The sequence below is a fragment of the Cydia splendana genome, chromosome 2 (assembly GCF_910591565.1).
Source record: "Cydia splendana chromosome 2, ilCydSple1.2, whole genome shotgun sequence".
Taxonomy (NCBI): Eukaryota; Metazoa; Arthropoda; class Insecta; order Lepidoptera; family Tortricidae; genus Cydia; species Cydia splendana.
Window position 1 is genome coordinate 28,534,384 of NC_085961.1, and position 27,996 is coordinate 28,562,379.

The following is a 27,996-nucleotide window of genomic DNA, read 5'->3' on the forward strand; positions in this document are numbered from 1 at the left end:
TCGTCTGTTCCGTTTAATAATGATTTAAATTTAATAATTTGTACTAGTATGTCCGTGGCACGCTAGAGAGTAAGAGAGATCGAGTTGTGGCTCCTGTAACTTTCAAATTTGGCGCCTTTTTCGACTGGCAAAATTGGTTTGCCAGACTATAGTTGGGTATAAAAAATAGCCGACAGCATTTGGTAATTTAATCACATTCAAAGCTATTAGATCTTTTCCACGCCGCCAAGTTGACGTAAGGGATGGCCGAGTAGTCCTGGCAGCTATATTTCGGATTGTAAACGGACTCGATTTCGAACGGTGAACGCTGCACGTATGCTACATCGGTGTTGTCACAGATTAGACGCGCCATCGAAGATTTTTTAATCTCTGACAGTTGTTCTGTGGAAAAAATATAGATTCAGTAAAGTTGAAGAAAGAAGAAAAAATTAACACATGGCTCTTTTACAATAGAGTAAGTACAGGACATAAATTGTAGATATGATCATACTTAGTTCTGTAAAAATTGTGATTATGGATTTTTAAAAGTGAATAGGGAATATTACGCGAAACTCTCACAATCCATCACAATCTGGGGGTCTACCGCGAAACAAACTAAATCGAAATTTCGTTACCTATCTAACCTCTCTATCACTCTTGCATATTCGAGCGATAAAAAGGCAGATAACTAAATTTCGATTTTCGCATTTCCCGGTAGGCCCTTGTTAACAAACTACCTTGATATCAATGTCATATTTTATTGTCTGTGAAAACTTGTCAAACACAGTTTAAGGCACAGTATTTATAAGTTACTCTATGGTTTACTAGCTAGCTTAGTGCTGCACTCTGGCGGCAGAACAATGCAGTAACACCCCCTATTGGTTTTATATATATTGGTATTTCTTTTGACTTTTAGGTAGATAAAAAGATAGCAATGAGCTTACCCGCCGTGAATGGATAGGGCTGGTCGCTGTTATCATAAAAGTATCTGTCACCAATCCTGGTGCGGTAGAACTGCTCAGCGACGATACACTGGAAGGTGTGGCCCAGGATCGAACCCTGGACGTCCTTCTCCAGTATCCCTCCAACGAACAGGTCTACGTCGTCTACGCATTCGTATAACGAAGCGAGGGCGTTTATGCGCTGAAAAAAAACCAATTGAACGACAAGACTTCGAAAGACGTCAAAGGAAAGGGCCCCATAAGCCATGACGTATTCACACGTCAAGAAGATATGAACTGGTATAAATCTACATGAATTCATCTCTATTTATTATTACTCCTCTATTTTAAAAATATTGAAGTCAGGGTTTTGACAGCTGAAGTAGATGACCCTATATCCTCCTAAGGCCCAGCCATACAAATGAAAAATGCAATATTTGCCACAGAAATTTGAACCTTTAGTGTAGGAAATAGAGTTGATTTTGCGATGTTCAAAAACTGAACGAATCAAAGCAAAAGCAACTCTGTTCCAATCGAATATGATTTAAATTTCATTGAACTGAATAAGTACTATAGGTTGGACCTTGAGCCTTAGGAGGGTATGGACGCCAGAGCGGAACTTGTGACATCTGTATCATCATAAGTATCATCTATGTCAGCTGTCAAATTATTGGCTTCATTGTCTTGCACTACTGAGGTACACGATTTTAACTTATTGCCTAACTAGCTTAACACTGGCCTATGTAGTTCGAATAGAGATTGTGACAACTTTCAACACCAACTTCATCCTTCCTTCATCATTCTTTGTTTGAGCTGAACTATATAAAAAAGTCTTATTTCAAATTTCAAAGGCCTACTTTCTAAGTAACCTATAGATGTTAAGGTTTACTCACGTCTTGGGACATTTCTCCAGCCAAATCTTGGAAGTTCCTGGCTCTTCTTAACCCGCAGACCTCTCTGGAATGTTTAAAATTTAATAATTTAGAATATAAAAGGCATATGCATTTCACTATAAAACTTGAGGCTAAAGCCTTAAAATTTCGGCACTCGGCATTTGACCATCGGGTTGTGTTTTGTGATCTCTGTCACCGGAAGACACTGCTGCCGAGTGTAACTAAGTATCAACACAGTGAATTCTCTTATATGGAGCATTCCATGAAATTGTCTACCGTTTGTCCCGTACAAACGCGAAGTTTCTGAAGATTTGCATGTATAAGAGTCCTTTTCTGTGACAAATGGTCAAAAATATGCACAGAAAAATAATCGCCTTTAAATGCCGAAAAAAAGGCGCAACACAGGAAATAAAATGCGTTTGTACGGGACAACCCGTGGAAATCTCCATATAGGTAAAGGCTCTGGAACGCATATGTGATGGTATTATGTACCTGAAGTCGTTATAGCTCGCCAGCCCATGATCTCGGCCCCTCTGTATGTCCATGGCGATGAGGTCCATGCCCCAGCTGTTGCAGGACTTGAACAGCTTGTTGGTCAGCTCCCCGGTCACATAGGGGTCCGTCTCCGAAGAGGCGTATGCTAGGGCTCCGCGCATTAGGTCGTCGAAGGAGACCTCTAGCAGGGATGGGTTTTGATAGTGGTCGCTGAACCTACAAAAGTGAAAAAAAAAACGAAAAGTTATCTCTACACCTACTAGTTTTTGAAAAATTTAATGTTGGAATCACGAACTCTTTCGATCTTTATACGAAATATAAAGTGTCCCAATTTTTTTTTTTTGCATATGATATGCCATAGACCGTGCAAATTTAAGAGACGACGGAAAGCGAATCAGAATCGCCATAGACGGCGATTTGGGGCAAATTTTCTATTTATAGTTTATTTTTAAGCTTAGTTTTTAATTCTAGTTAGCATTTTCTATTTTAAGGCTTTTTATTGTTTAAAAAAGGGTATTTGACTCTATTTAAAATAAATGATTCGAAATACTGAATGACTAAATCAGTCTAAAGTGAGTCTAAATATGTTAAATATTTTAAGAGTTTCCTGGATTTTTTCCAAATCCCATCATCCCATCCTGAGTATCCTGACATGATTACAATGGGTCCAACGGTGAACTTATCCTTTCAAACAAAAATCAAAATTTGACCAACCGTCTTTGAAAAATCGCACACTTCAACAAAAAAAAAATAAGAAAACCCTAACAAATTCCTCCATCGAAATTTTGAATATAACGCATTATGGTTAGCATGGTAAATGGAAGACGGGGTGGTGGACATCCACCAACCCGCTGGGTGGACACTGTAAGAAGGCCTGCCAGGGATCTACACAGGCGCCTATTATCAGGAAGGCGGAAAATCGTGCAGAATGGAGAGCCTTGATGCACAAAAAGGAATCGAGGAATAAGAAGAAGAAATGTAAAACTAACTTGTAAGTATAACCGGTCTGATAGCTAGCCGGACAAGTCATAAAAGTCTCCGGGACCATAGAGTGCAGGAACCGGAAGGCAGCCGCGCCGAAGCTGTTGATGCAGCCCGGATGCACGGCGTCGCTGTAGTCGCGGCTGTACAGGCTGGATGGCGATATCCGGTAGTAGCGAAAGTAGTTTTCACCTGAAAAAGGAAGGGGGTAAATATAGTTGGTCAAACCAATTTGTCAGTCAGTAAGAACCAGGAAAACTATACTCATCCTTTTCTTTTGGGTGCTAGTACTAGTGTAAGACAAAGATAGTACGATTCTCTCTCTTTGACAAACTATACAACAATTTCGCAATTTTAGAGGCGAAAGATAAATTACCTAATTACCTAACTTGTTTACACGTGAAAATTATGAAGAATACTTGAAAATTTGGCAGTCAAATTTTAATGCTTATAGTGACAAATCAAAATTGCATTTGTCTTAGCATTTTTTGAAGGCTCGATATTAACAAGTTCCGTATTCAGGAGTTAGCACTGTATTGGCTTGTTTGTATCAAATCAATGATGTGATTCATGTGATTTTATAAATACAAAGACTATTCAACCTGTGTTAGAAATGTACTCACCAAAATTGAACGGCTGCCACTCCTGATAAGCAGGGTTGGGCAGTATTTCAATTACATGTATTTGAAATACGTATTTGAAATACATTTTTGTATTTTGTATTTGTATTTCAAATACTACCTGGAAAAGTATTTTGTATTTGGTATTTCAAATACTGCACTCACATGTATTTTGTATTTTGTATTTCAAATACTTCAAGCATCAAAATACATTTCTACAAAATACATTTTATTAAATTCTATAATCCTAAAATGGAACGTTTATTTAAATATAATGTACGACTTGTACGAGGGCAAATACAATGCGCGAGCTATTCTGCGCGGAAGTATTCGTCAACAGCCAGGGTATAGGGTCATTGCAGTAGTTTCCGTGCATGCTCTAGTTTTAGACTACTTGACGGATTAGCAAATAATATATTTCATTTTTAATTTGCTACTTGCGAAATATAATTTTGATATCATCATCATCAGCCTACTCTCGTCCACTGCTGGACATAGGCCTCTCCTATTGCACGCCATTGAGCACGATTTGCGGCAACTCTGATCCAGCTCTTGCCAGCCGCCTTGCGAAGGTCATCGCTCCATCTAGTCTGAGGGCGTCCTACGCTACGTTTGCCGATGCGCGGTCTCCACTCGAGAACTCGTCTACCCCAACGGTTATTGGTTCTACGGCTAATATGACCGGCCCACTGCCACTTCAGCTTGCTAATCCGGTGGGCTATGTCGACGACTTTAGTTCTCTGACCGATGACTTCATTTCGAATACGATCCCTCAGAGAGACTCCGAGCATAGCCCTTTCCATAGCTCGCTGAGCGACTTTGAATTTATGGACCAGTCCTGGACTGGTCCATAATTTTGATATGTAGACAGATATACAGGGTGTCCCCTAAGTGACACGTCACAGTGACACTGGAGGTAGACCAGGCCAAGAGTACCCAAACCAACTTAACATGACCCCAGTAAAAGTGGCACGGTTTTCGAGTTATAGTCAAATTAAGGTTTTTCATGAATTTTGACCGTTTTTAACATTGTTAGTGCCAGTGTGCACTCCGAAAGGTCTCGAAGTTAGTTATGTATACAGTATCATGAATAGTTAATTAAGATAACAGAATAGGTATTTTGTCGATAAACAATGTAAAATGCAAAAAAGTGCTGGTTTAATCTTGAATTAAATTCACAGCCAAACATTAATTTCGACTTTGACCACCTATCGTGAAAACAAATTACTAGTAAAGTAATGTGCAAATAACGTCAAACTATTGATCATGTTATGCAGATTCAAAAATGGTATGACACATGTACCTTCCTGCAATAAAATAGGAATTATTATCATCTTTCGAAAGCCTCATAAAAAATAAGTTAAAACTAGGAAATCTGCAATCCGTTGCTACTTAGTAAAAATAACGATTTATGTTAAGATTTATGTAACTCTGGATACAGAAATAAAAAAAACGCCTATTAAGTATTTGCCGAATGCCTAAAAGAAAAAGATGGAAAATGGTTATCTCCCTTTTTAAGGATATCATTGAGTTGATAAAGGTTCAACGAAAATAAAATACTGCAGGTTGAAGTTTAATCAATTTATTAAAATAATTTTATTTTACAATAGGAGCTCGAATTGTTTTTCCCCGGCTTGGCACCGTCTTGTAAAACTACAAGTTAATTTTCTTAAATAAATTTCGGATATGTTTCGTGCTGCCTCGAACATGCCGCCGTAGTTCCTCTTGGTACGCTATTGGCTTGGAGTAAAATTTATCTTTTAAGTATCCCCAATAAAAAATCGAATGGGTTTAGGTCCGGGGAACTGGTTCCAGTCGGCCGATCCATTGGAGCTGGAACCACAGCAAGATGGCTGCCCAGAACACTACGCTCGCGATGTCCGCGACCACCTAACACAGAAATTTCCAGATGGATCAGCCGATTGGGACCAGTGGCATGGCTACCGCGTTCCCCGGACCTAAACCTATTAATTTTTTTTCATTGGGGATGCTTAAAAGTGCTTAAAAGATAAAGTTTACTCCAAGCCAATAAGGTCCCAAGAGGAACTACAGCGGCGTATGTTCGAGGCAGCACGAAACATATCCGAAATTAATTTAAGGAAATTAACTTGAAGTTTTACAAGACGGTGCCAAGCGTGCATACGAGCCGGGGAAAAACAATTCGAGCTCCTATTGTAAAATAAAATTATCTTAATAAATTGATTAAACTTCAACCTGCAGTATTTTATTTTTTTGAACCTTTATCAACTCAATGATATCCTTAAAAAGGGAGATAACCATTTTCCATCTCTTTCTTTTAGGCATTCGGCAAATACTGAATAGGCGTTTTTTTATTTCTGTATCCAGAGTTACATAAATCTTAACATAAATCGTTATTTTTACTAAGTAGCAACGGATTTCAGATTTCCTAGTTTTAACTTATTTTTTATGAGGCTTTCGAAAGATGATAATAATTCCTATTTTATTGCAGGAAGGTACATGTGTCATACCATTTTTTTATCTGCATAACATGCTCAATAGCTTGACGTTATTTGCTCATTACTTTACTAGTAATTTTTTTTCACGACAGGTGGTCAAAGTTGAAATTAATGTTTCGCTGTGAATTTAATTCAAGATTAAACCAGTACTTTTTTGCATTTTACATTGTTTATCGATAAAATACCTATTCTGTTATCTCAGTTAACTATTCATGATGCCGTACACATAAAAAAACTAACTTCGAGACCTTTCCGAGTGCACACGGGCACTAACAATGTTAAAAACCGTCAAAATTCATGAAAAACCTTAATTTGGCAATAACTCGAAAACCGTGCCACTTTTACTGGGGTCATGTTAAGTTGGTTTGGGTCCTCTTGGTCTGGTCTACCTCCAGTGTCACTGTGACACCCTGTATATATTGTTTCGACATTAAGGATTGAAATCAGTCCAAATTTGTGCAGCAATGTAGGTTTATATTCAAATTTCGTCAAGTGGACGAAAACTAGCGCAATGACCCTATACGTTTTTAGGAAAGGATATTCGTTAAAAAAACTAAATGATTAAACAAAAAAATTGATAGGTATTTTGTATTTTGTATTTGAAATACATTATTTTAAACACTGTAATTTGTATTTTGTATTTCAAATACCCGTCACCAAAGTAATTTGTATTTGGTATTTCAAATACTTTTAAAAATGTATTTTGTAATTTGTATTTGAAATACGTGGAAGCCAGTATTTTGCCCAACCCTGCTGATAAGTGATATGTTGAAGCTCAGCGATGACTATCCTCCTAGCCTCCTGGTAGATCTTCTCGTCGCTCCACACGGGGTTCAGGGAGCCCAGGATGTCGGCGATGCGGTTATTTTCGCGTATGATTATCATAGGTCATGGTCATCAAACCAATCCAATGATTGGTCCCAACTAGGATTTTGGTTTAGGAAGGGCTTAAACCGAATGAGAGTAGGTTTAGGTAGGGACCCTAATTTTTCATAGTGGGACTCGCATGCTTTTGGACTCCCTTAGTCTCACCCCTAAATTGCCCATGAATAACCAACTTGTATTTAAAGTGTACTCACCAAAATTTAACGGCAGCCACTCCTGATAAGTGATATGTTGGATCTCAGCGATGACTATCCTCCTGGCCTCCTGGTAGATCTTCTCGTCGCTCCACATGGGGTTCAGGGAGCCCAGGGTGTCGGCGATGCGGTTGTGTTCGCGTATCAATATCGTGTGCATCATGGCGAGCGTTGGAGTCGTGTTGATTCTGCCGTCACCTGTAATGTTGCGATGTATAGAATTTAGAGAACAGTAAGTAATCTCATTACAAGTTTCGTTTGTCTCACAATTTCATTCATTGAGTTCAGAACTTGGTTCAGACATACCAGTCATCAGTAAACAGTAGCACGTGCGGTTTTACTTAACAATATACAAAGGATTAGCAGTTTGGGGCCAGCTACAAATCGAACGACCACATTATGGATATTTTTCGAAATCACTCGACATTCAGAAGTGATTCGTAGCTACCCGATTAAACCTTTTTGCACATTCATACCTATCATAACCAGTTGTGCTAGCCTAGTCTAATTCCAACAATATTTTTTCAACAATAACTTAACCGATTCGGTGCTGATGACACGCCTGCCGTGTCATCATTTTTTTTACGTGTGGCGTATGACACGGGAGGAGTGTCATCATATTCTATGGAGCATGGCATGGCTGCCGTATCATGAAATGATTGTTCCGCGCCACAGCCAAAAGTTTTCGAAAATGGAACACGCAACGAATCGGTTAATATGCGTACCCGCCATGTAACACGGCTCAGATGAGTTCCTCAAGTCACAGACGTCCATCTTCTTATCCACCGACGGGGGGAAGCCTCTTTTATTGTACGGTTTCTTCTCCTCCTTCAGCCGGCCGCCACTCAAGGTGCGCAACTTTTTGGCTAAAACTGGATCTGAGCCGTAGACCTGGGAGCCGTCGAAGAAACTGGTCGCACCGTTTAGCTGAGAAAAGAGGAAAATTTTCATTAACGTTACAATAGTACGCTACGCATGACAGCCGGATTATGCTCTGCAGGACAGTCGCCACCGCCACCCAGGCGCCGTTCAGTTACCAGTTATCTACCTGTTCAGAAAGCCCAAGCCTGCAGTCTTCTCTGGGCGATGGTCACATATACGCTGCCCTCGTTGACGCGCGGTGACATTACAGTGTCCACCCCGCCAAACGTTCCGCTGGAAGACCGTTTCACTTACTTGCTCAGCAGGCCCAAGCCTGCAGTCCTCTCTTGGCGTTGTGACACTCCTCACGAAGTTGAGACACCGGATTCCATGATTTCTGTAGAAAGGGTCGTCATCAGGTACGCAGATGGGTATGCACTTGTCATTCTGCAAATCGGGGGACAACATGTCGACGCCTTCGCCGACGCAGCACTGGATACCTCCTTCGTCTAGAAATATGATTGCAATACCGTCATGATTCGCCAGTATATAAAATAAATGGACTGATATTTTTTTAAGTAAATAAAATTGTAACCATAAGTAGTAACATCAGCATCACGTCAGATTTACAGTTAGTTGCAAAAGTCTAAACAAGGTGTTAGTCTCTTAACAACAATAATATCTCTCGACCGCTTTGCCACTTTTGCCGCTGACTATATCTTCCTACCTATTTTCAGGTATTCTCGGATGGTTTTCTTCACCTGCTCTAACCTATCACGCAAATACTTTTCAACTCCGAGATCAATTTGTATATCAGATTAAAATATATGTTGTACCTTTACGTAAGTATAGCTACTTTGCTGGAGTAGTAGGTAGTAGTCCGTAAGGTGCCTATGGATGATGCTACGAACTTTCTCCACTAACAGGAGCAAGAACCTAAAGAGGTCGTCGCAACGCAACACAGGTGTATTTCACGGTTTTTTGCGTGCTTTGGGTAAATCACGATTACAGTTTATTAAAATAAGCATTTATATTGGACATGACTGACTCACCAGTCGTCTCCACGCTATGTATCAGCAAGTCATGGGCAATGATCTGCCCCCACTGCATGTTCATGAAGGAAAACACGCGACTGTTGACCGGGTGGTCCGCGAACAGCCGAGTGGACAACACCCGAGCACTTGGCAGTTGCGCGCCGCTCTTGGCCACCGGCATTGCGTAGATACCTGTAGGTACATAACAAGCTTTTTAGATTCAGGTTGAAAAGGGCGCTATCGAGGAACGAGGAGCGCACCCGATGGCGATGGAGGTTCTTGAAATGCGTAAACTGTCTTTAGGTGGACAATAAACCCAAACGTAAATTTTTACAGTTTCCTGTAATGCAGTCGCAGCTCGATTATGTTTTGTGCAATAAAACAAGCTTGCTAAGCTTCATTAATTATTCTTAGCCCGGCAGCATAAAGATACACTTCCGATACTAACTGATTCATGCATTTTATATGCCTTGACCTAGGTCGTTTATAGTTAGCCACTATTGCCATCTTGCCTAAGGAATAAAACTACTAGATCAGCACGTTTTAGTCTAGTTAACTGGTCATAATATTATCATAAAATGGCTAACAGGGCTAACAGCAGAAAACAAATCAAAAGGAAAGTTGACTCACCATCAGCATACCGCGGAGGGGCCACCCTCGTGAATGGAGAAGCTTTCTTCCCCCAATATGGACGCACGAGGTTGTTGCAGGTGCCGTCTATGGTCCTGGTAATAGATCAATAAAACCGTTTCACTGACAGAACAATGTCCTATTCCTAAAACAAGTAGTGTTGGGTAGGACACAGATTTAAAATAAAATGAGTTTATATGAGTACCTAACAAAGAGATGGTACAGTGTCGTTCTTCAAATGAGGTGAGCTACAAATCAAGGGGTCTCAATAATGTTGCTTCGAAATTTAATGAAATCACTGGCAGTGTATGCGCGTTATACCTACGAAATGCGCGCGAGCAGATAAAAAAGCTCCTCTTTCGCATTTCAACCCTTTAACACAACATTACCGCCATAGTCTAATAAAACATGGTCTTCTCTTCCCAGAGTGACACAAGCCTACGTCACAATAACATTGCCACTTTATATAGCGCTATCGCATATTATTATACAGCGCTGTCGCATGATGACGTAGACTTAATTGTGTCAGTCACGTGGTCGGAAGAGAGTACCAGACGGAGTATATTATTATAACATGATTACCGCTTTACCTGTATTTCGAATCTGTGCAGCTAAGTTGGACCGGCTTGCAGTAGCGCGGGTCGTGGATCTTGATGACCTGGTGCTCGAGGAATGCCATGAAGGTGTTCGGGGTGACGTTGGACCTGCGGAAAATATGAAACTTAACAGCTGTAATTAATCTTAAGGGCGTTGAAAAGTGCTGCGTGTATACGTACGTACGAAGCGGAAAAACGAGACTGACAATTGTATTAACTAGGAGGCGGCAATCTCAACAGATCAGCAATGGTCACAGTTCAGTGTTAGCTCAGTTGGGGCAACTGCCTTCACAGGGTAACAGCGTCTTCTCTAGGCATTAACTAGCTCCTACAAACGTTCAGTGACAGATCCAGGCGGTTTTGTATTTGGTTGGTCCACCAATAAATGTTATAACTACCCGAAAATTTACAAATTATTTGTTTACTTTTATTTAAATACCTAAGGATACAGAGTATAGCGTTATCCAGCATTTTGCCACGACGCACTTGGAGAGCCCTGAGCCCGCTTGACAGTGATGCACTATTTGTAACAGAAAAAAAACTCACGAAGAGCAAACTTTAAGCTGCAGCAACTTGGTAGCCGTCAGGATGTCATGGGACAGCTCAGCAGCAGCCTTCGTCTCCGCGTTCTGCTTGCCCGTAAAGAAATGCAGCATGGCAGGCGTGCAGGCTGCCAGGCTTATGCCGTTCTTGACCAACTCGTTGCCCCGGCGGGCTGAGGCGCGGGACAGTTCGCGGCCGCAGCGGAGGGATTCGGCTACCATTTGGGAGGTGATTGGGCCTTGTTCGTCTGAAAGTGCGAGATTTTGGATTAGTATCAGCGCCATATAAGAAACAACACGAAAACGTGCTGATACGTCAAATCGCATGTTGGAAAATTCGATGGGGATTCTCTTTGCCATCATAGCATAACAATCAGACCAACTTGTACAAGTACAATAAGCTAGTGGTTCTGTGAGCTGTAAAGAACATTTTTCAAAACCTAAATGGTTATTTTTTTCATCATGATGTAATTAATTATCGAACCTGTTCACAATATGTACTAGATTGGGTGGAGAAATGCAACCTGTATCTAGAGCAGAACAGCCTTACATAATTATGTAGGTACGAAAGCATTATTGCCCAAGTTGAAACGGAGATGTACTAGACAGGACCAGGTTATGGAGGCCTGAGAGACGGTCGCGCACTACAAACGTCATATCTCACATTACTTATTTCTCAATTTACATTCGACCCATTGTTAATTCACGGAAAACTATAAAATTGGTATTAGTAATTAATTATGCTTTGTCAATATCTAGACACGATGTAGACAGAGCTCTCCGCAAACGGTCATATCTCAAATTATATCCCAAGCAACACTCGTCTTTTGGTCTATTAACAATAAAGCATATTTCCGCGCACGCATGATTAGCGGCAACGTCACGTGCGCAGACGCACGTGATATTGACCGTGGCCTGTTGGGTAATAGTGGTGCGTAGGCACAGGTGTACAAGTGCTACAAGGGTAGATAAGGTACGATTTTCTAGAAAATTTGGAAATAGATTAAATATAATGAGTTGCTGGAAACTTACTCAAGGTTGCCTACCATGGCAAACGTTGGCTGCCTTATTTTTTATTATTTTTAGGGTTCCGTAATAAAATGGCAAAAAAGGAATCCTTAATGGTGCCACTCTGCCTATGTGTTTTTTAATAGATAGTTTTTGTAGCATTAAATATCCATTTTTAGGACTCCTTTAGGAACCTTTATAGTGTCGTCATGTCCGTCCGTCCTACCTACCTACATATATCACATAGGTAATCACGTCAATAAACTATGTATTTAAATAAGTAAGAAGTGGATCCACACGACATTTAGGGGATATTTTTTTTACTTCAATAATAGTGTAGGATGTCGTTGGACAGGTCATTGAAATAGAATATGTATAGGGGTTTTCAGAAGCCATCTTTTGATAAAGTGGATATGAATACCTGTAAAAAAGACGTGTGTGTGTGTGTGTGTCCCCCCCCCTCTCTAACTTTTGATCGATCGATCGAAAACATTTTGACGCAATTTGATATATTTGATATACATACATCAAATTGTATTTGATATACTTACATCAAATTGTGTCAAAATATTTTCAATAGCAAAATGGGGGGGACAACGTTTGTATCGAAAGGCGCTTTCGGAGCTTTCGCACATTCTATCTATAATCGATTGTAACAGACGGGCAACCACGGGCTCTACTTTGAGCAAGACCCAACATTTTCTTGTTATAATTTGAGACTTAACGAAAAATCTTAGCTCATTTCAAGCTGTGGGTAGGCAACGATGATTTACGGGGTGGGTTTTTACACTTCTAAAGTTCAAGGTTTCTGGTAAGCAATATGTATAGGTAACTCCAGTCTTGTGGTCTTTACTTTATTCTAAATTATTTGCTTAACTGATTGTCTACGAAAGTTGGTACCCATTATCATTTCAGTTTTTTTGTTAGTGAACTTGGCTTTCTTTTTCGCACTTAGGCATATTCAGGGTAAAACTATTAGAATTCTAGGGTGCCTCCTTCCTGCAATCCCTCCTAAATTACGTAGCTGTGATTAGTTCTAGTATCATATTTAAAAAAATGTATGACGGTTCTACATTTTCGGAAGGTCTACATTTGTATCTAGGATTAGAATGAGCAAACTAACAGGTGTAGGCAAATATTTTAAGAGATAGCCGCGTTATCATGTAAATCTTATATTTTTATGACTTTAAACTTACTTTTAATTACGTGGCTAATTAATAAGGCACTTTTTTGCACTGCAGAATAAATAAAAAAATTGAAAATTCCGTGTCAGCGCGAAATTCCTTTAAGATAAGTTTTTCTTAGTTTAAAATTAGTAGGTACTTACTCATAGAATGCGTTTTAAACAAATCCGTAAACTCCGACCCAATTTTGTCCAATACGGGGCACAGGTCAGGACACCAGTCGTTCCCCAGCAGCCCCCACCCTGTATAATAACACCCATTTGCACCACTTATCACTAAACAAGCAATTACACTAATAAAAACACTCCCGCAATCACCAAAAAGGTTTTTCGTATTCATGTTTGGCATAACGAGCGAGTTCATTCGTTTAAAAAAAAATAGGTCGCGCGCATTATTTAATCGCTAATGGATTTGAAAATGGAACGTCTCTTTTTTAATTTTTTTTAGGCCAGTGTTTTAGACTGATGTCTTTATGTTTACACTAATCAAATTAAAATAATGGTTTTGTATTGAGTTAGTGCCATTTACAGGTTGTAATCAAGTCACGTATGTTTCGTAAGTCATTTGCTGGGGGATAGGGCATTTCCTCATATCCTTTACACCATATTTGCTCAACAGCATTGTGTCTCGATTATCATTTATGTTACAAAATTATTATCGGCCCATTTAGTCTTACGATATTTGATTACTTTTCTCATTTTACATTATTGCTTGCTAATTAACATTTATTTTGTGATTCTGATCAAGTAAATGCATCAATTTAATTATGAATCATTCACAAAAACACCTTAAAATGGTTTCATCATAGATATGATAAAAAATACGTGACAATCATATAAGTAGGCACATACCTGTCGTTATATCTATCTTTTATTAACATTGGATCTCTTTTTTTAATGATTAGTAAAAATAAGGTAGGTATGTTATGAAAATTAACTCGTGTAAATTGAAGTAGGTGTAACCAGTTGACATTTTGTAGTGTATATTTTTACACTCATTTAATAAAATTAGCAGTGTAAGCAACAAGTACTATACTGACATTAGGTAATGATTTACTTGAAAAGAGGTACCATCACTATATGTACAAATGTACAATGTAAACTACTGTTGATTGAATTAATAATTTTTATTTTTAATTGATAAAAAGGTGTGAGCTAGTTGCTTTCTGCCATGTGGTATTTGTGGTAAGGGTAAGGAAAGCTATAAAAAAAGACATAGAAAACTAAAAAAATATAATCAAGACCATTTGACGACATACTTAATATTCTTATGCATTATAAATACTTATCAAGTTATCACCCGTATAAGTAACATTTAAAGTCACAAAATATATTTATTTATATCCTTACATCCTAAGTCAACGGTCATCACAATGTAAATAAGATTTTTATACGACAAAAATAACAATATTTGTTTTTAGCCCCACACCTAGCGTCGGCGTCCAGTCAACTCTATGGCTGCTGCTCGACGCAACGTTGGCGGTACTGCGCAGCGACGCCATTTTCCATAGCGCTGACTAGACGCCGACACTCAAAAGACGCTAGTGTGGAGTGGCTCTTACAGTACTAGAACCCAATTAAGTGTTAACAACGTATTAGGGTTTTAAACTCATTTTGATACGACCGTGACGATCGTCTTGGTGATTGGCGCGCATCTCACGCACGACTTTCACTCCATTTCGCATCCACCAATCACCGTCGGCGACCTTCAAGGTCGTGTCCAAGTAAAATCAAAACCGTAACAAGTTGTAAAATCTGAATCGGGCTCCTGTTAACTACGGTAAAGCGGGGCTAAAAGGTCTGCTCAACCTTACCTAATTATGATTCTAACAGCAAAGCTTATACGAGTATCATGACATGCTATACTAAGAAAATAGAGCGAGAATACTATACTCTGTATATTTAGGTATTTAAATAAAAGTAAACAAAATCTACACTCAAATGGCTCCTTAAGCCAGTTGAGGGTAGATGAAAACATTACATGATCAAATAATGTAGGTTAAAGTCAGGTCGTTTCGTGACTGATCCAGGCGATTTTATATTTGGTTGGTTAACCAATAAATGTTATAACTACCCGAAAATGTATCAATTGTTGGTTTACAATTATGTAAATGAAAAAAAAATAAAAATAAAAAAAAAACTAAAGATACAGACTATAGTCTAATACCTTTAAACGAGCAATATTCTTGTTTATTTATATAAGTACCCTGTTTCGGGGATCTCTGAAACAGCTCTAACGATTTCGATGAAATTTGCTATGTAGAGGTTTTCGGGGGCGATAAATCGATCTAGCTAGGTCTTATGTCTGCGAAAACGCGCATTTTTGTGTTGTTATATGTTTTCCGAGCAAAGCTCGGTCTACTATTATAAGTTTTATATGTAAAACTTCTACTCACTCTAATTTCATTGTAAAACAATTTCTACATATGTTATTTGAATGTTTATGTGAAATTTCATGTATTTGCAGAATGTTGTTTTAATATAAGAGCATAACCTCAATTGTATGGCTGCGGCTAGGCTAGATTCGTATGACTCCTAAAAACGAACTAAGAGCGTAGAGATATGTGAAAATAGTATTATGGACTAATGCTAGATAAAAAAACCGGGCAAGTGCGAGTCGGACTCGCGCACGAAGGGTTCCGTACCATAATGAAAAAAAAAACGGAAAAAAATGCAATAATAAAACGGTCACCCATCCAAGTACTGACCACGCCCGACGTTGCTTAACTTTGGTCAAAAATCACGTTTGTTGTATGGGAGCCCCATTTAAATCTTTATTTTATTCTGTTTTTAGTATTTGTTGTTATAGCGGCAACAGAAATACATCATCTGTGAAAATTTCAACTTTCTGGCTATCACGGTTCGTGAGATACAGCCTGGTGACAGACAGACGGACGGACGGACAGCGAAGTCTGAGTCATAGGGTCCCGTTTTACCTTTTGGGTACAGAACCCTAATAAATAACATGTATCATAACATAAATGTAAGTACCTATCATATCATCTACCTATACAATACACAATTTTGGTGGTATCACATGATAACCTAATATTTTTATCTTTACGCTATGCTTCTGGTATCTTTACTGCATACCTACAAATAAATAGTATACCGGTCTATTCAGTTAAAGTTATATATTGGACTAAGAAAATTATCCCTCTGACTTGTTTAATTAAAATACCTATCTAGGTTACACTGATCTTAAAATGATTGCTCCTTATATACATACATACATATACATAACAGTACATTCCCGTCGCCAGGGAGGTTTGGATACTATACTATGGGACCAATCCCGAAACGCGAAAAAAAAATTACCCTCCCATAGAAAATGGACCAGCCAAAATGTATGAAACAGCAATTTTTTTTCGCGATTTCGGTGTTGGTTTCATAGTAAAAGTTGCTCAGTTTAATCCCAAAACCTCCCTGGCAACGGGAATGCACTTATTTTTTAGCCATCCTGTATAAACGTGTAGAAATAAGGATTTACATTTTATAATTGATTTGTACTTGTAGAAATTAAAATTACACATACTTAGAGTTAGACCAAGATAAGTCTGCAACGACTTTGTTAGAACACGCAGTGCAAAACCTCAAACTTCTATGAAATCATGACGTATAAACACTTTCACTGCGTGTGCTATCAAAATCGTTGCAGACTTATCTTGGTCTAGCTCTATTTACTTAGCACCTATGACTAACATAATAAATGCAGATTCCATTCCTCCTAACGGTCTCAATTATTTTTTAACCTCGTAAGTCCCCGTGTAATTGTACAAGTACAAATTAAATTCGAGTTTTGAACTCATATAGCAATAAAAGAAAGTTCCAAATTCAAAAGCACTAAAATTGCCCTGGGGCTACGAGGGTAATTATATTACTTCACATTGGGTTAGGTAAGTTAGAGAGTCGCAACTGTTTTGTTATCCATTAACCCCCTTATTCATAAAACTTTACGGGCCTGATTTACTTAAATTATGTTTTATCCCTTTCTTACAAATAGGTACATAAGTCAAAATGACAGACAAACGATTATTAAGCTAATTGAGGTTTGTAGCGCGTTTATGAATAAGGGGGTAAATGTGTAACATAGCGGCTTACGACACCTAATTTTATGAGGGACTTTAGGAGGGGATACTACGGTTATTCTGAATAAGATAGAGTGAATGGACATTTGCGTTTGTGCATTTAATACGATGCGCTAAAATGTTGGAGCTGCGCACGCACATAACTACGTAACGCAAGCGGGGTGCCGTATCTCATAAGGATCTGCACGTCTACGCACACGCAGCCGGTGTGCACAGGTCTTTGTGCTCAATTCCATTTTTTTATGAATTAAACTTTTTTTTCACAGTTCTACTCCTTATTTCTACATATATTTTCGAAAAGAAATCTATATCGCAAAATATTCACAATGCCGATGCCGTGAGTTTAAATACTCTATCTAATTCTGAATACCTATCACTTTCTAGGTTCCAAACCGATCAGTCCCATCGTAAACTAAAACCGAGCGTCCGGAGCTTCACGAAGGTTTTGAACACGTGGTCCCAGATCTCGCTGCTGATGCCAAATGCTGGAATATATAAAAAAAAAACATTCTATTACCGTAAAATTTTTTTTTAAATAGCGGATTAGACTATTACATGCAATTTTTTAATATATAGCTTAACAAAAAGATATATATTTAATACATATCGCTACACCTTATAAAACAAAGTCCCCCGCCGCGTCTATCTGTTTGTGTGTTTGTATGTTTATTCGCAATCGCGATAAACTCAAAAACTACTGAACGGATTTTCATGCGGTTTTCACCTATCGATAGAGTGATTCTTGAGGAAGGTTTGTGTATAATTCGTTAACCCGTGCGAAGCTTCGGCGAGTCGCTACTTTAATATAATATATACCTCTGTCATGGTTGACGAAGTGGTGATTGGAATGGTAGCGTTTCATAGCGTAGAGGTAAGTTCCGTCGGCGGGCGAGCCGTGGTGCACGTAGTAGTGGATCATGTCGTACGTTAAATAACCTGAAATATAAGAAATAAACATAAGTACCTTTCTGTATTGACGCCTTTGAACCCTTGGATCGCTAAATGTGTCAACTGACGCTTGCAGCTACAGCCCAATATCTACCTTCAACTTAATTTCAACAAAGGATTGGTTGACAGTATACCGCGATATAATACTTCGGTAGAGACACACTGAAAGAAAACGAACTAAAGGACAGGATAAAATCGATTAACTACCTGATTCAGTGTTGCTGTAAATTGATACCTAGATCCATTATCTACATACTTAATTAGTTAATCAGAGATTACTAGAAACGATTTGTCAAACGGAACAGAACCTCTATGTGGGCCGATTTTTTTTTGCTTGTTTTTTTTCGTCACGTTTGGTTAAAATTTGAGGAGCTCCCCATTTTGGGCGGAAAAAATTAAAAATCACAACTTAAGGGGCTACCCCACGCCAATGACCTTCGATCTGAATCCCTTAGTTTCGTAATGTTTTTTGTAGCTTATTATATTAACAGCAACAGCTTTAAGCAATATAGTATCCCATATTTACTTCAAAGTTCATTGTTTTCGAGATATTTGGCATCAAAGTTGAACAATTTTAGGCTATAAAACTGGTTTTCTGGCCATAACTTTTGTGTTAATTAGTTTAGAATTAAAACCCTGGACACGTTATTCGAGACGTCAAAGACGAACCCAAATATCTAGATTTCGTACATGTAAGATCCTTCACTGCAAACTAGATACGAAAAAAGTGTTTTTTTGACAATGTTTAAAAAATTCATAAAAAAACAAGTATTCATTTCTTTCAAAATCCGGTGGACAAAACCGGAGATAAAATATTGAAAAACCGATAACCGTTTGTCTTATAATTCTATCTGTAGTGCAAAAAAAGGAGATACGATTCAAAACTTGTCAAAAACGATGAAAACCTCGGGTAGCCCCTTAAGAATGACTCACGCTAAACCGGGCCGGGGTGGGCCGGAGCTTCCGGCGCTTCGTTTTCTATGGAAAGCACCACGTAATCACCGATCAGCCGTCATAGAAAATGTCGCACGCCTCGGCCCGGTCTAGCGTGAGTCATCCTAAATGTTGGGTTACTTTTTCGCAATTCAGAGGAAGATTTTTTATGACACGGTGGAATTGTGCTTATGATTGCACAATTTCACCCTGTCTGGCCCTGATAACTATGTAATGACAACCTTTACCCTGACTGAATATAAGTAGTAAATCATTCCCTAACTAGAGAAATAGGTCAAAGTGCAGACCAATTTGGACACTTTGTTAATTGGAAGCTAAAGTTATAACATGGCCATTTGCACGCAAGTCAGATTATTAAGTGCCGTAATATATTACACGATGTATTGATTCCTTCGTGTCTTTATACCTTTACTGATGGTAGGAAGGTATTACCAATTGAAGGTAGAGAGTTGGTAGGTAGAGATTCAAATATAAGCTCTCTCGATGGAACTTGAGAAGGTGTGAATGTGGAGTTAAATTGTGGAAAAAAGTGAGGGAAATTTAGAAAAAAAATCGAAGAATAAAGAAAGTTTCCATTTAGAAAATGGAAAATTTACTTTTCCATACAAAAATATGACAAAATTCTATAATTTTAACTTTGATACCTTTCCGATGGCACATCACTCACATCATAAAAAATGCATCAGGTAAATATCAATCAATATCACATACCTATGAGTCCACCAGTCAGCTTGATGAGTGGGTAACTCAGGAAACACGACAGCGGCTGGTAAATGATACAAGCCAGCACAAGAGCAGGCACCGGCGGGAACACTTGACGAAGACCGTCAAATGGCATCTGTGGATCAAATGACGACGTGATAAATGTGAACTACACTTGGTTTTTATAGGGAGCGTGCATGAACAGGGGGCAGCACAGGAGCCGTTAGATTTCTGGCGCCAGGCGTAAATGTGAAGTTTATGCTTCCGATGTAGCCCACAAGATGGCAGATCCACTATGCACAAGAATGTACGAGAACGTTAGATGGCAGCACTTGCTTTAAAATACCTTTCAAAAACATTACTGTAAGTATTCGAAATATCAATGTTTATGTTATCCTACAATCGTAAAGTAAAAAAATGCCATCAACTTCGTTAGTTACTCGTACTCGTGGAAAACGTATATACCAATCAACATAGTAATTTACTCAAAATAGAATTGTTACATAAATATGTTCACATTTTGTCTTTGGTAATCCTATATATTCATACCTACCTGGTCTACACCCTACCAATAATAGATATGTAGAAACAAAATGTCAACATAACACATTGTACACTGCACTAAATATTGGTAATAAAATGTCTTTATGACCACACCTGTACCTATGTGTAGTAAGTAAGTAGGTCATAAGTTGGTAGCAACGCCTCAGTAATGGATATCGCTCAAAAAGTGTTTAAGTCGGCAAATAAAACGCTAATTGAGTTGGCAAGGTCGACTTCTAAAGTGGTAGTAAAATATTACCGGCTAAGTACGTCAAAGTTAAAAAAAGAAGGGTTACTTATGTTTAAATATCTTATTATGGTTTTAGCAATCTCTGTGGGTATGCACTAACATCTCTAAGTAATTGTAATACGTTAGTTCGAATTGTTAGTTGTATTGTATGTTATAAAATTGTTAATGTCTTGTTATTATTTTTGCTTGTATGTAAATTCAATGTTGACGTGTAAAAGTGCCCTTGTGGCCTATTTGCTGAATAAATGTTGATATTTGATATTTGTAGTCTGGTTAGGGTTCCGTACCCAAAGGATAAAAACGGGACCCTATTACTAAGACTCCGCTGTCCGTCCGTCCGTCCGTCCGTCCGTCTGTCACCAGTGGCCTATTTTATAAAGCTACAAGTTACAATTTACAAGCGGAAGTCTCGTTCTAACACATAGGGTTAGAAAGAGACTTCCGCTTGTAAATTGTAACTTGTAGCTTTATAAAATAGGCCACAGGCTGTATCTCATGAATCGTGATGGCTAGACAGTTGAAATTTTCACAGATATGTATTTCTGTTGCCGCTATAACAACAAATAGGGTAGACCGAGGCGAATCGGATCACTGGGGAAATCGGATCAAAATAAGCATTTCTGTAAAATTTGAAAGATCACGGTTAGTTACAGCCAGTCAATCAGCGTCCCGCGTTTGCTCTGTTCCTAACGCATGTCGCCACAGTTACTGTCATTGTAAAAGACTCATGCGTCGGTCATGGTGACACTTCCCGACGAGTCGCTCGTACAGGTGTATTGTGATTTTACCGCCGATGTAAAAAATGTGCAAATACAGTCCGTGGTAAAAGTAAACGCAAAAGGCTAAAGCTTTGTAATTGTTGTTACTTATTGTTAATGGCGCATAGTGTTTCCTGATTTGATTTTGTTTTTATTGTATTTAAAGGTATATTTCCGTTACACGAAAATAATTCAAACATATGACATGGTGTTATTCGGATCATCTGAGAGGGGGCGATTCGGATCACATTAGAAAACAAGGTTTTTGGACGTTTTTTTTGGCTTATTTTATGTTCGCATGTTTTAGATAGTGCTTACGTATAAAAAGAAGAGGTATCAGGGGGAATGGTCGGGAGAAGATATGGATACAGCTGCTAATAAGGTTTTAACGAGACCGCTGTCCCTACGTAGAGTCTTTTGTTACCAACAACTAATTTTCTCATATGGGGTGAATCGGATATGTGTGATTTTTCATGTTTTGGTTTGCAAAAGTTTACAGTTTTTGTTTATTTTCATTTAAGTTATTCGATTTTGTTGGTAAATGGCCATTAGCATGTTTTGGATTTATTGTTAATATATATAGTGGCACTTCGAGCAACACGGAAGGGAGGCGGCATTCGCACTATTTCCCCTCTGCCGAGGTACAAGATTAGCGCGTCAATCTAATCTAGCGCGGGTAATAAAACTAGTTGCACTTGGATTTTTCACTAGACCGAGTCCAGTCGCGCGCGTGAACACTGCTGCACAAAAATGCCTGTTTGCTCGGTTTTTTGTTATAAAAAGAGGTCGGGGACATCAAATTTACAAAAAGAAAGTGTTACATTTCACATGTAATATTTTTTTTTACATATCATACGTTTAATTACATTCAAACACAATTATTATATTTTAGTCTCATGTAATTGTTGGATTTATCGATTTTGCTCGCTCAGTACAAATTGCGGATCGGTCGAGCGACAAATCCGACTTCTCATCTCTCAGAATACAATAACATACTTCAACGAAAATGTGTTAGTGTGCGTGTTGTGACACTTGTCACTCGTCCGTACACAAAAAGAGATCGAGGTTTGCAAGATTTGTCTTTGACGTGTGTCATTTTCTATGTATTTGTGTCGTCATTACAGATTGGATTTTGTATGTAAGTGTGTGAGAAGTGCGACTGTGTGCACCTTTCCCCCCGCGAAAAATGGCAGAAAGATTTGTACTGTGAGATATCGCTTGGGCCCCTCCCTTCCGATGTGTCGGAAGCCGGTGTTGCTCGAAGTAGTGGCATATAGGAGTGATATTATGTTGCACTTTCTGTAGGTGGCGTGATAAAAAATTTAACTGGAAAGGAGGAATAAAAATAATGGTCAAATGCGACATTAAAGATACCAATGATAGTTGATCTCAATTATTTGACCTTTGTGATTCTTAATCATATGATTAACATTGTTAACCATTATTAATTAAGATTTTATGACAGTGTTTTTTTGATCCGTTTTACCCCTTAAAATGGGGCGAATCGGGTTTTTTACGAGGTTTTGTATTTTATTTTTCATAAATCATATTTAAGTTTTATTTTATGTCTGAACCTTGGATTCCGTTCATTAATAAACAATTTATTCAACTGAATATTAATAAAAACAGTATCACCTTAAAAATATTATTTATTGACCGTCAAACAAAAAATTATCCGATTCGCCTCGGTCTACCCTACTAAAAACAGAATAAAATAAAGATTTAAGTGGGGCCCCCATACAATACAACAAACGTGATTTTTGACCGAAGTTAAGCAACGTCGGGCGGGGTCAGTACTTGGATGAGTGACCGTTTTTATTTTTGCCGTTTTTTGCATTATGATACGGAACCCTTCGTGCGCGAGTCCGACTCGCACTTGCCCGGTTTTTACTTATTGCTGTATGTAGGTATTGTAGGTGTGAAGGGGGGTATCTGACTATCTGATCGGTTTTCGTCCGTTGCGTAGTGGCAAAACTACTAAGCGGATTTTTGAATCGTGGTGTGTGGTGGTGACCTGGTGTGTGTGTGTGTGTGTGGTGGTGGTGGTCTATTACTTTCTGAACCTTGGGACCTCGGGTCGGGTGACTTTAGAGAGAATGTTAGTTCAATTCGAACAATATTTTGTTTACATATCTTGCGTATAATTCCTCATTTCAATGCTAATTTTGATTAGTAGACTAGGAAGTAAATACGTATTTTTGCCTAATACTGAGCACAGTAGGTAAAGTCGCCATCAGATATATCGAAGCAGCCAAGGTGCTCACAAATATCTGAACATGCCTCTATTGTTAAGGCGTTAGAGTGCGTGTTCAGATATTTTTGAGCACCTCGGCCGCTCCGATATATCTGTTGGCGACGGTACGACGTCAACATTCAATTGTGCTTTATGAAAGTATGCATAGCCAGACACAAAATCGATGGTGTTGATGACTCACTTCTTAGAATTGCATTCGCACTTCATTTCGATTTTTCATTACTTAGAATGCATCTATGCACATTTATAAATATTAGAGCGAGCGAGATACAATGAGAGTAAAAACATAGGTATCCATATCAAACAATATTTTGATAGTAAGAATACCGCTGACCTACCCAGTTTATTAACACGGCTCGCTCGCTTTAATGGCTTGACTTTTTTGCTTGCATTGCAAAATATGTCTTTTCACTTCTCATGCTCAAAAAGTGTAACTTTATGTCGTGCGTAGACGACATAAAATCGCATTTTATGCTCTAGAGCATAAATAAAATTTTCTTCTAAGACTATAAGGTCTCAACAGCCAAACAGTTAAAACATATTGCACAATTTTACTGAGCAAGAAAATTGTGTAGATGACAAAACTTGTTATCTTATTCTATTTTCGCTACAATTTATTAGAAATCCGTATTTTCTGTCATTAAATTTAGTAAATCACATAAAATAGGAGTCGATTATCGTTCAAAAATGCTCCGAAATGTTTGACTTGGCAGAAAACCAAGCGTCTGAAACGCTGATCACATGTTGAAAATTAAAAAAATATATATTAAAAAGTTAGTTGGCGGGAATTGGTTATGTATTATGTTCTTTCGCTTTACGACAATTTCGTGGTGTAAATTGCCGTGAAAAATATAATTTTATTTTCCTCGCAATCGAAGTGAAAAGCAGAGTGTACAACAAGGGCATAAATGTCCATTTTTACCCTCGTCTACTATTTTGGTCTTCGCTTCGCTCAGACCAAAAAATTGCTTCGGGTAAAAATGGGTCACTTTATGCCCTTGTTGTACAATCTACTATTATCTAGACTTAATAAATACCTAACGAAGTAATTTACGTCAAAGGGAAGGTAATTACGTTTAATGCTGACGCAAACTGACGAATACCTATTGACTGTGTTTTTATTTACTGTGAGATGACACTGACAATGGCACTGACCCATTTGATTACCTATAGTGAATTTAGGAGGGGATAAGGGGAAGACCCTCCTAAAGCATTAGAGTCTCTCCATGAATTGGATTGAAGGACTGGATTTAGAGGGGGCTACGAGGCTCAAGGCAGATAACGACATTTCTATTTTCGTTTTTCGCGGTAGGCCCTCTCCTCCATAAGTAAAAATATATTTATTATATTTATTTATTATATATTTTGTTTTTATATAAAAAATTAGTTTGTGGTGAAATGACAAAACACGTCCCCATTTTTTTTTCATGTTCTCCAACATACAGGGTGGAAAGGCACGACGATCCTTTCCGGAAATGGGAGATAGTTTAGCCTAAGCTCTATATTTTCTCCATAGAAACTATGTTAATATGGGCAACCGTTTCTAAATTATGACCTTTTAAACATCCACGCAAAAAACTACTTTGTTCTAACCCTAACAGGTGACAGGGTCAATGAACTTACTTGTAAACAATCAGTATTCGACAGGAAATTATGCTAATTTGTTGCCATCTAACCATTTTTAGGTCTGCTTACAGCACGGTAAGAATCATTGCAGGATTTTCGCTTTCTTAGTGGTTCCACTTGTTCAATACTTGAATGAAATAGTTATGTTATTCCTTAATATTAATAATACTAACCACAACATTGTTTACAACGACAGTTCAAATGGTGACATTGACAACCACTCAAAAGTACGCAATCGTCTTATAAATATCTCTGGTTTCCTTGACTGATAAAAAGGTTTTAGTTTCTTAACACGTTTCACAAAATTAGTTTCGAATAATTGGAAACTATCTAAAATAATTAAAAATAACAAGTAGGTTGTGTTAGTTGCACCAAATGAACTTGCAAAAATTAAATACTAAGAATAAATCAAGAATAAATACTTCTTCAATACCAAACTAACAAACCTTCTTGCGTGGTAGGAAATAGACAAGACGTCTGATGTTTGAAATTAAATTTTCATTGAACTATACTTATTGAATGTCATATTCTTCAAATAAAAATGTTAGATGCTCGTGGCTATTTAAATTTGTGGGGCTGTGTAAAAGATATGGTGTACCAAACCAAACGGAATGTGAAACTGCGGACGAAATGAGACAAAGGCTAATTGGTGCTTTCTGCGGAGGATAAATGACGAAGAGCATACACTATATCGCATGTGCATCGACATACTCGGGTACGGGCTGCGGCGGCGTTGTAATACACGGAGGTACATTTGAACACCGTATGTGAAAAGAAGATAGTATTAAATATTGGAAAAAAGTAATTATCTAAGAAAGTAATAAAATTGTTTGTAATATTTTTGCATGCATTTGATTTATTTGACATTTATGCGTCATTCATACATCATTGCGATACTGTCAACGATCGGAAAAAAGTGTAAAGTCCCGAGCTTTCCCGACGGAGATCCTTAATCTAGCCGTCATGTGCACATGCTATAGGGTTATCACCACAGTTAAAAAGTAGTATTTTTGCAATTTTTATTTTTTACTCAATTAACGATTCTTACCATTACCAATAGTCTCTGTATCACTTAAACGACCTAATACTTCCGGGAAGGATCGTCGTGCCTTTCCACCCTGTATAACGAAACCAGTAATTATACTTGGTCAAGCAGATCTTGTCAGTAGAAAAAGGCGCCAAATTTGAAAAATGTAGGCGCGAAGGGATATCGTCTCATAGAAAATTTGAATTTTGACAAGGTTTGCTTGACCCACTATAATTATCAATTTTTTTGAAAAAAGTTTTTCTATGAAATTAGAAGAAGGAAGGTCTATGAAAAAAAATACGTGTCCGTTATTTTAGACTACTCTATACCATATATCAAAATAAATCAAATCGGAGTCGGACAGTTGGGTACCCTTCCTTGTTAGTTGGTAATAGTCCGATATTAAATACCTGAACCTGACCTAATGTTTAAATGAGTTTATTCATGAAATACCATAGGGCACAAAGAACTTATAGTATAACAATTACCTAATCGTTCTCAAAGCACATGTAACTGGAGATCACAGAAAATAACCGTCTATGCTGGAGACTTAACGTACATATTGTACTTGTACTTATAGTAACAGCACCAGTCATGGGACATTTAAGAGGAAATTTGGAGTATTTATGATATTTCCCTTGTACATGTAAATGGTCTTGAGCTTAGCGTGTTAAAAGATGAAAGTCCTATCCGCCTTTCATGTTTTAGGCGTGTTGTATCAAAGATACTGCAATGAGTTTCCACATAATTAACAAATTAAAACTATGCTTTTTTTCTCCAGTCATGGACACCAAAGCTCCAGTAATGGGCCCCCGGTAATGGACGTGGATCCAGTAATGGGCCCCCTATAATGGACATTGCTCTATCAGTATAAAATATTGAAATGGGGAATAAGTTATGGCAAAAAAATAAATTTTTGGTATAAGCTTTTATCGCTGAATGTATTTTTCTTTCCACAGCCAATTATTATTGTATTAGATTTATCGAGACAATTCTAATATACCCAAACACAATTAGTTAGGGTTTATTGCGATAAAGTTCCCATGGCCACCTCCTGTCTCCATCATCAGATCAAGTCCATGTTATCATAATATTGCATTATCATCCGATTTGCATACTTAATTACGTACTTACACAAAATTTCAACTGAATCGGAAATCGAAAAGTGGGTCAAATTCAGCTTACCTTACCAAGATTTGACCCACACTAACTAACAAGGCAAGTTAAATAAAAGTTTGGAAAAACGATATTAATTTATCCTAAGTCCGAGAATACCTCCTGGTTGACATATTTCGTAACTACATTTTACTTCTGTATTGTTTCAAACATGAAATTATGGCATGGCAAGCATCATTATGTCAATTGTCCCATCATAGGAGGTATGCAGTTTTACAGCTCCTATAATGGGATTGGGCCAAATACCACTATTTTTTTACATCTGTGGAGTCACAACATAGTGTGTTGTATACCTTATCTCATGGTAAATGCAATTAACAAAACACATTCTAGTTTTCATCAAGTATTAAT

General features: G+C 38.1%; 2 protein-coding genes across 2 annotated transcripts in view; both read right to left on the bottom strand.

Annotated features, from left to right (window-relative positions):
- Positions 1–166: 166 nt before the first annotated feature.
- LOC134806065 (peroxidase-like) lies at positions 167–13,960 on the bottom strand. Its single transcript, XM_063779324.1, has 13 exons — positions 13,464–13,960; positions 11,133–11,376; positions 10,581–10,694; positions 9,991–10,085; positions 9,379–9,552; positions 8,642–8,835; positions 8,191–8,392; positions 7,466–7,663; positions 3,298–3,481; positions 2,306–2,524; positions 1,814–1,877; positions 924–1,122; positions 167–381 (listed from the first exon to the last, which is right to left on the bottom strand). The coding sequence occupies exons 1-13, from the start codon at positions 13,681–13,683 to the stop codon at positions 188–190; spliced, it is 2,301 nt and encodes a 766-aa protein (XP_063635394.1). The 5' UTR covers positions 13,684–13,960; the 3' UTR covers positions 167–187.
- A 3,786-nt stretch (positions 13,961–17,746) lies between these two features.
- The window catches only part of LOC134806069 (fatty acid 2-hydroxylase), a 28,390-nt gene continuing 18,140 nt past the window's right edge, over positions 17,747–27,996 (bottom strand). The window contains exons 4-6 of the mRNA XM_063779330.1: positions 20,021–20,147; positions 18,224–18,343; positions 17,747–17,892 (exon numbers count right to left, since the gene is read on the bottom strand). Of these exons, the coding sequence (XP_063635400.1) occupies positions 17,804–17,892; positions 18,224–18,343; positions 20,021–20,147 (336 nt within the window). The 3' untranslated portion in view covers positions 17,747–17,803. The remainder of the gene's footprint in view (positions 17,893–18,223; positions 18,344–20,020; positions 20,148–27,996) is intronic.

Coding starts and splice junctions, on each gene's coding strand:
- LOC134806065 (XM_063779324.1), bottom strand. CDS start 13,683: ATGAACTCGCTCGTTATGCCAAACATGAATACGAAAAACCTTTTTGGT. Junction 8,393..8,641: donor GGCTTGGGCCTGCTGAGCAA/GTAAGTGAAACG, acceptor CTCTTTTCTCAG/CTAAACGGTGCGACCAGTTT. Junction 3,482..7,465: donor GTGGCTGCCGTTAAATTTTG/GTGAGTACACTT, acceptor TTCCTTTTTCAG/GTGAAAACTACTTTCGCTAC.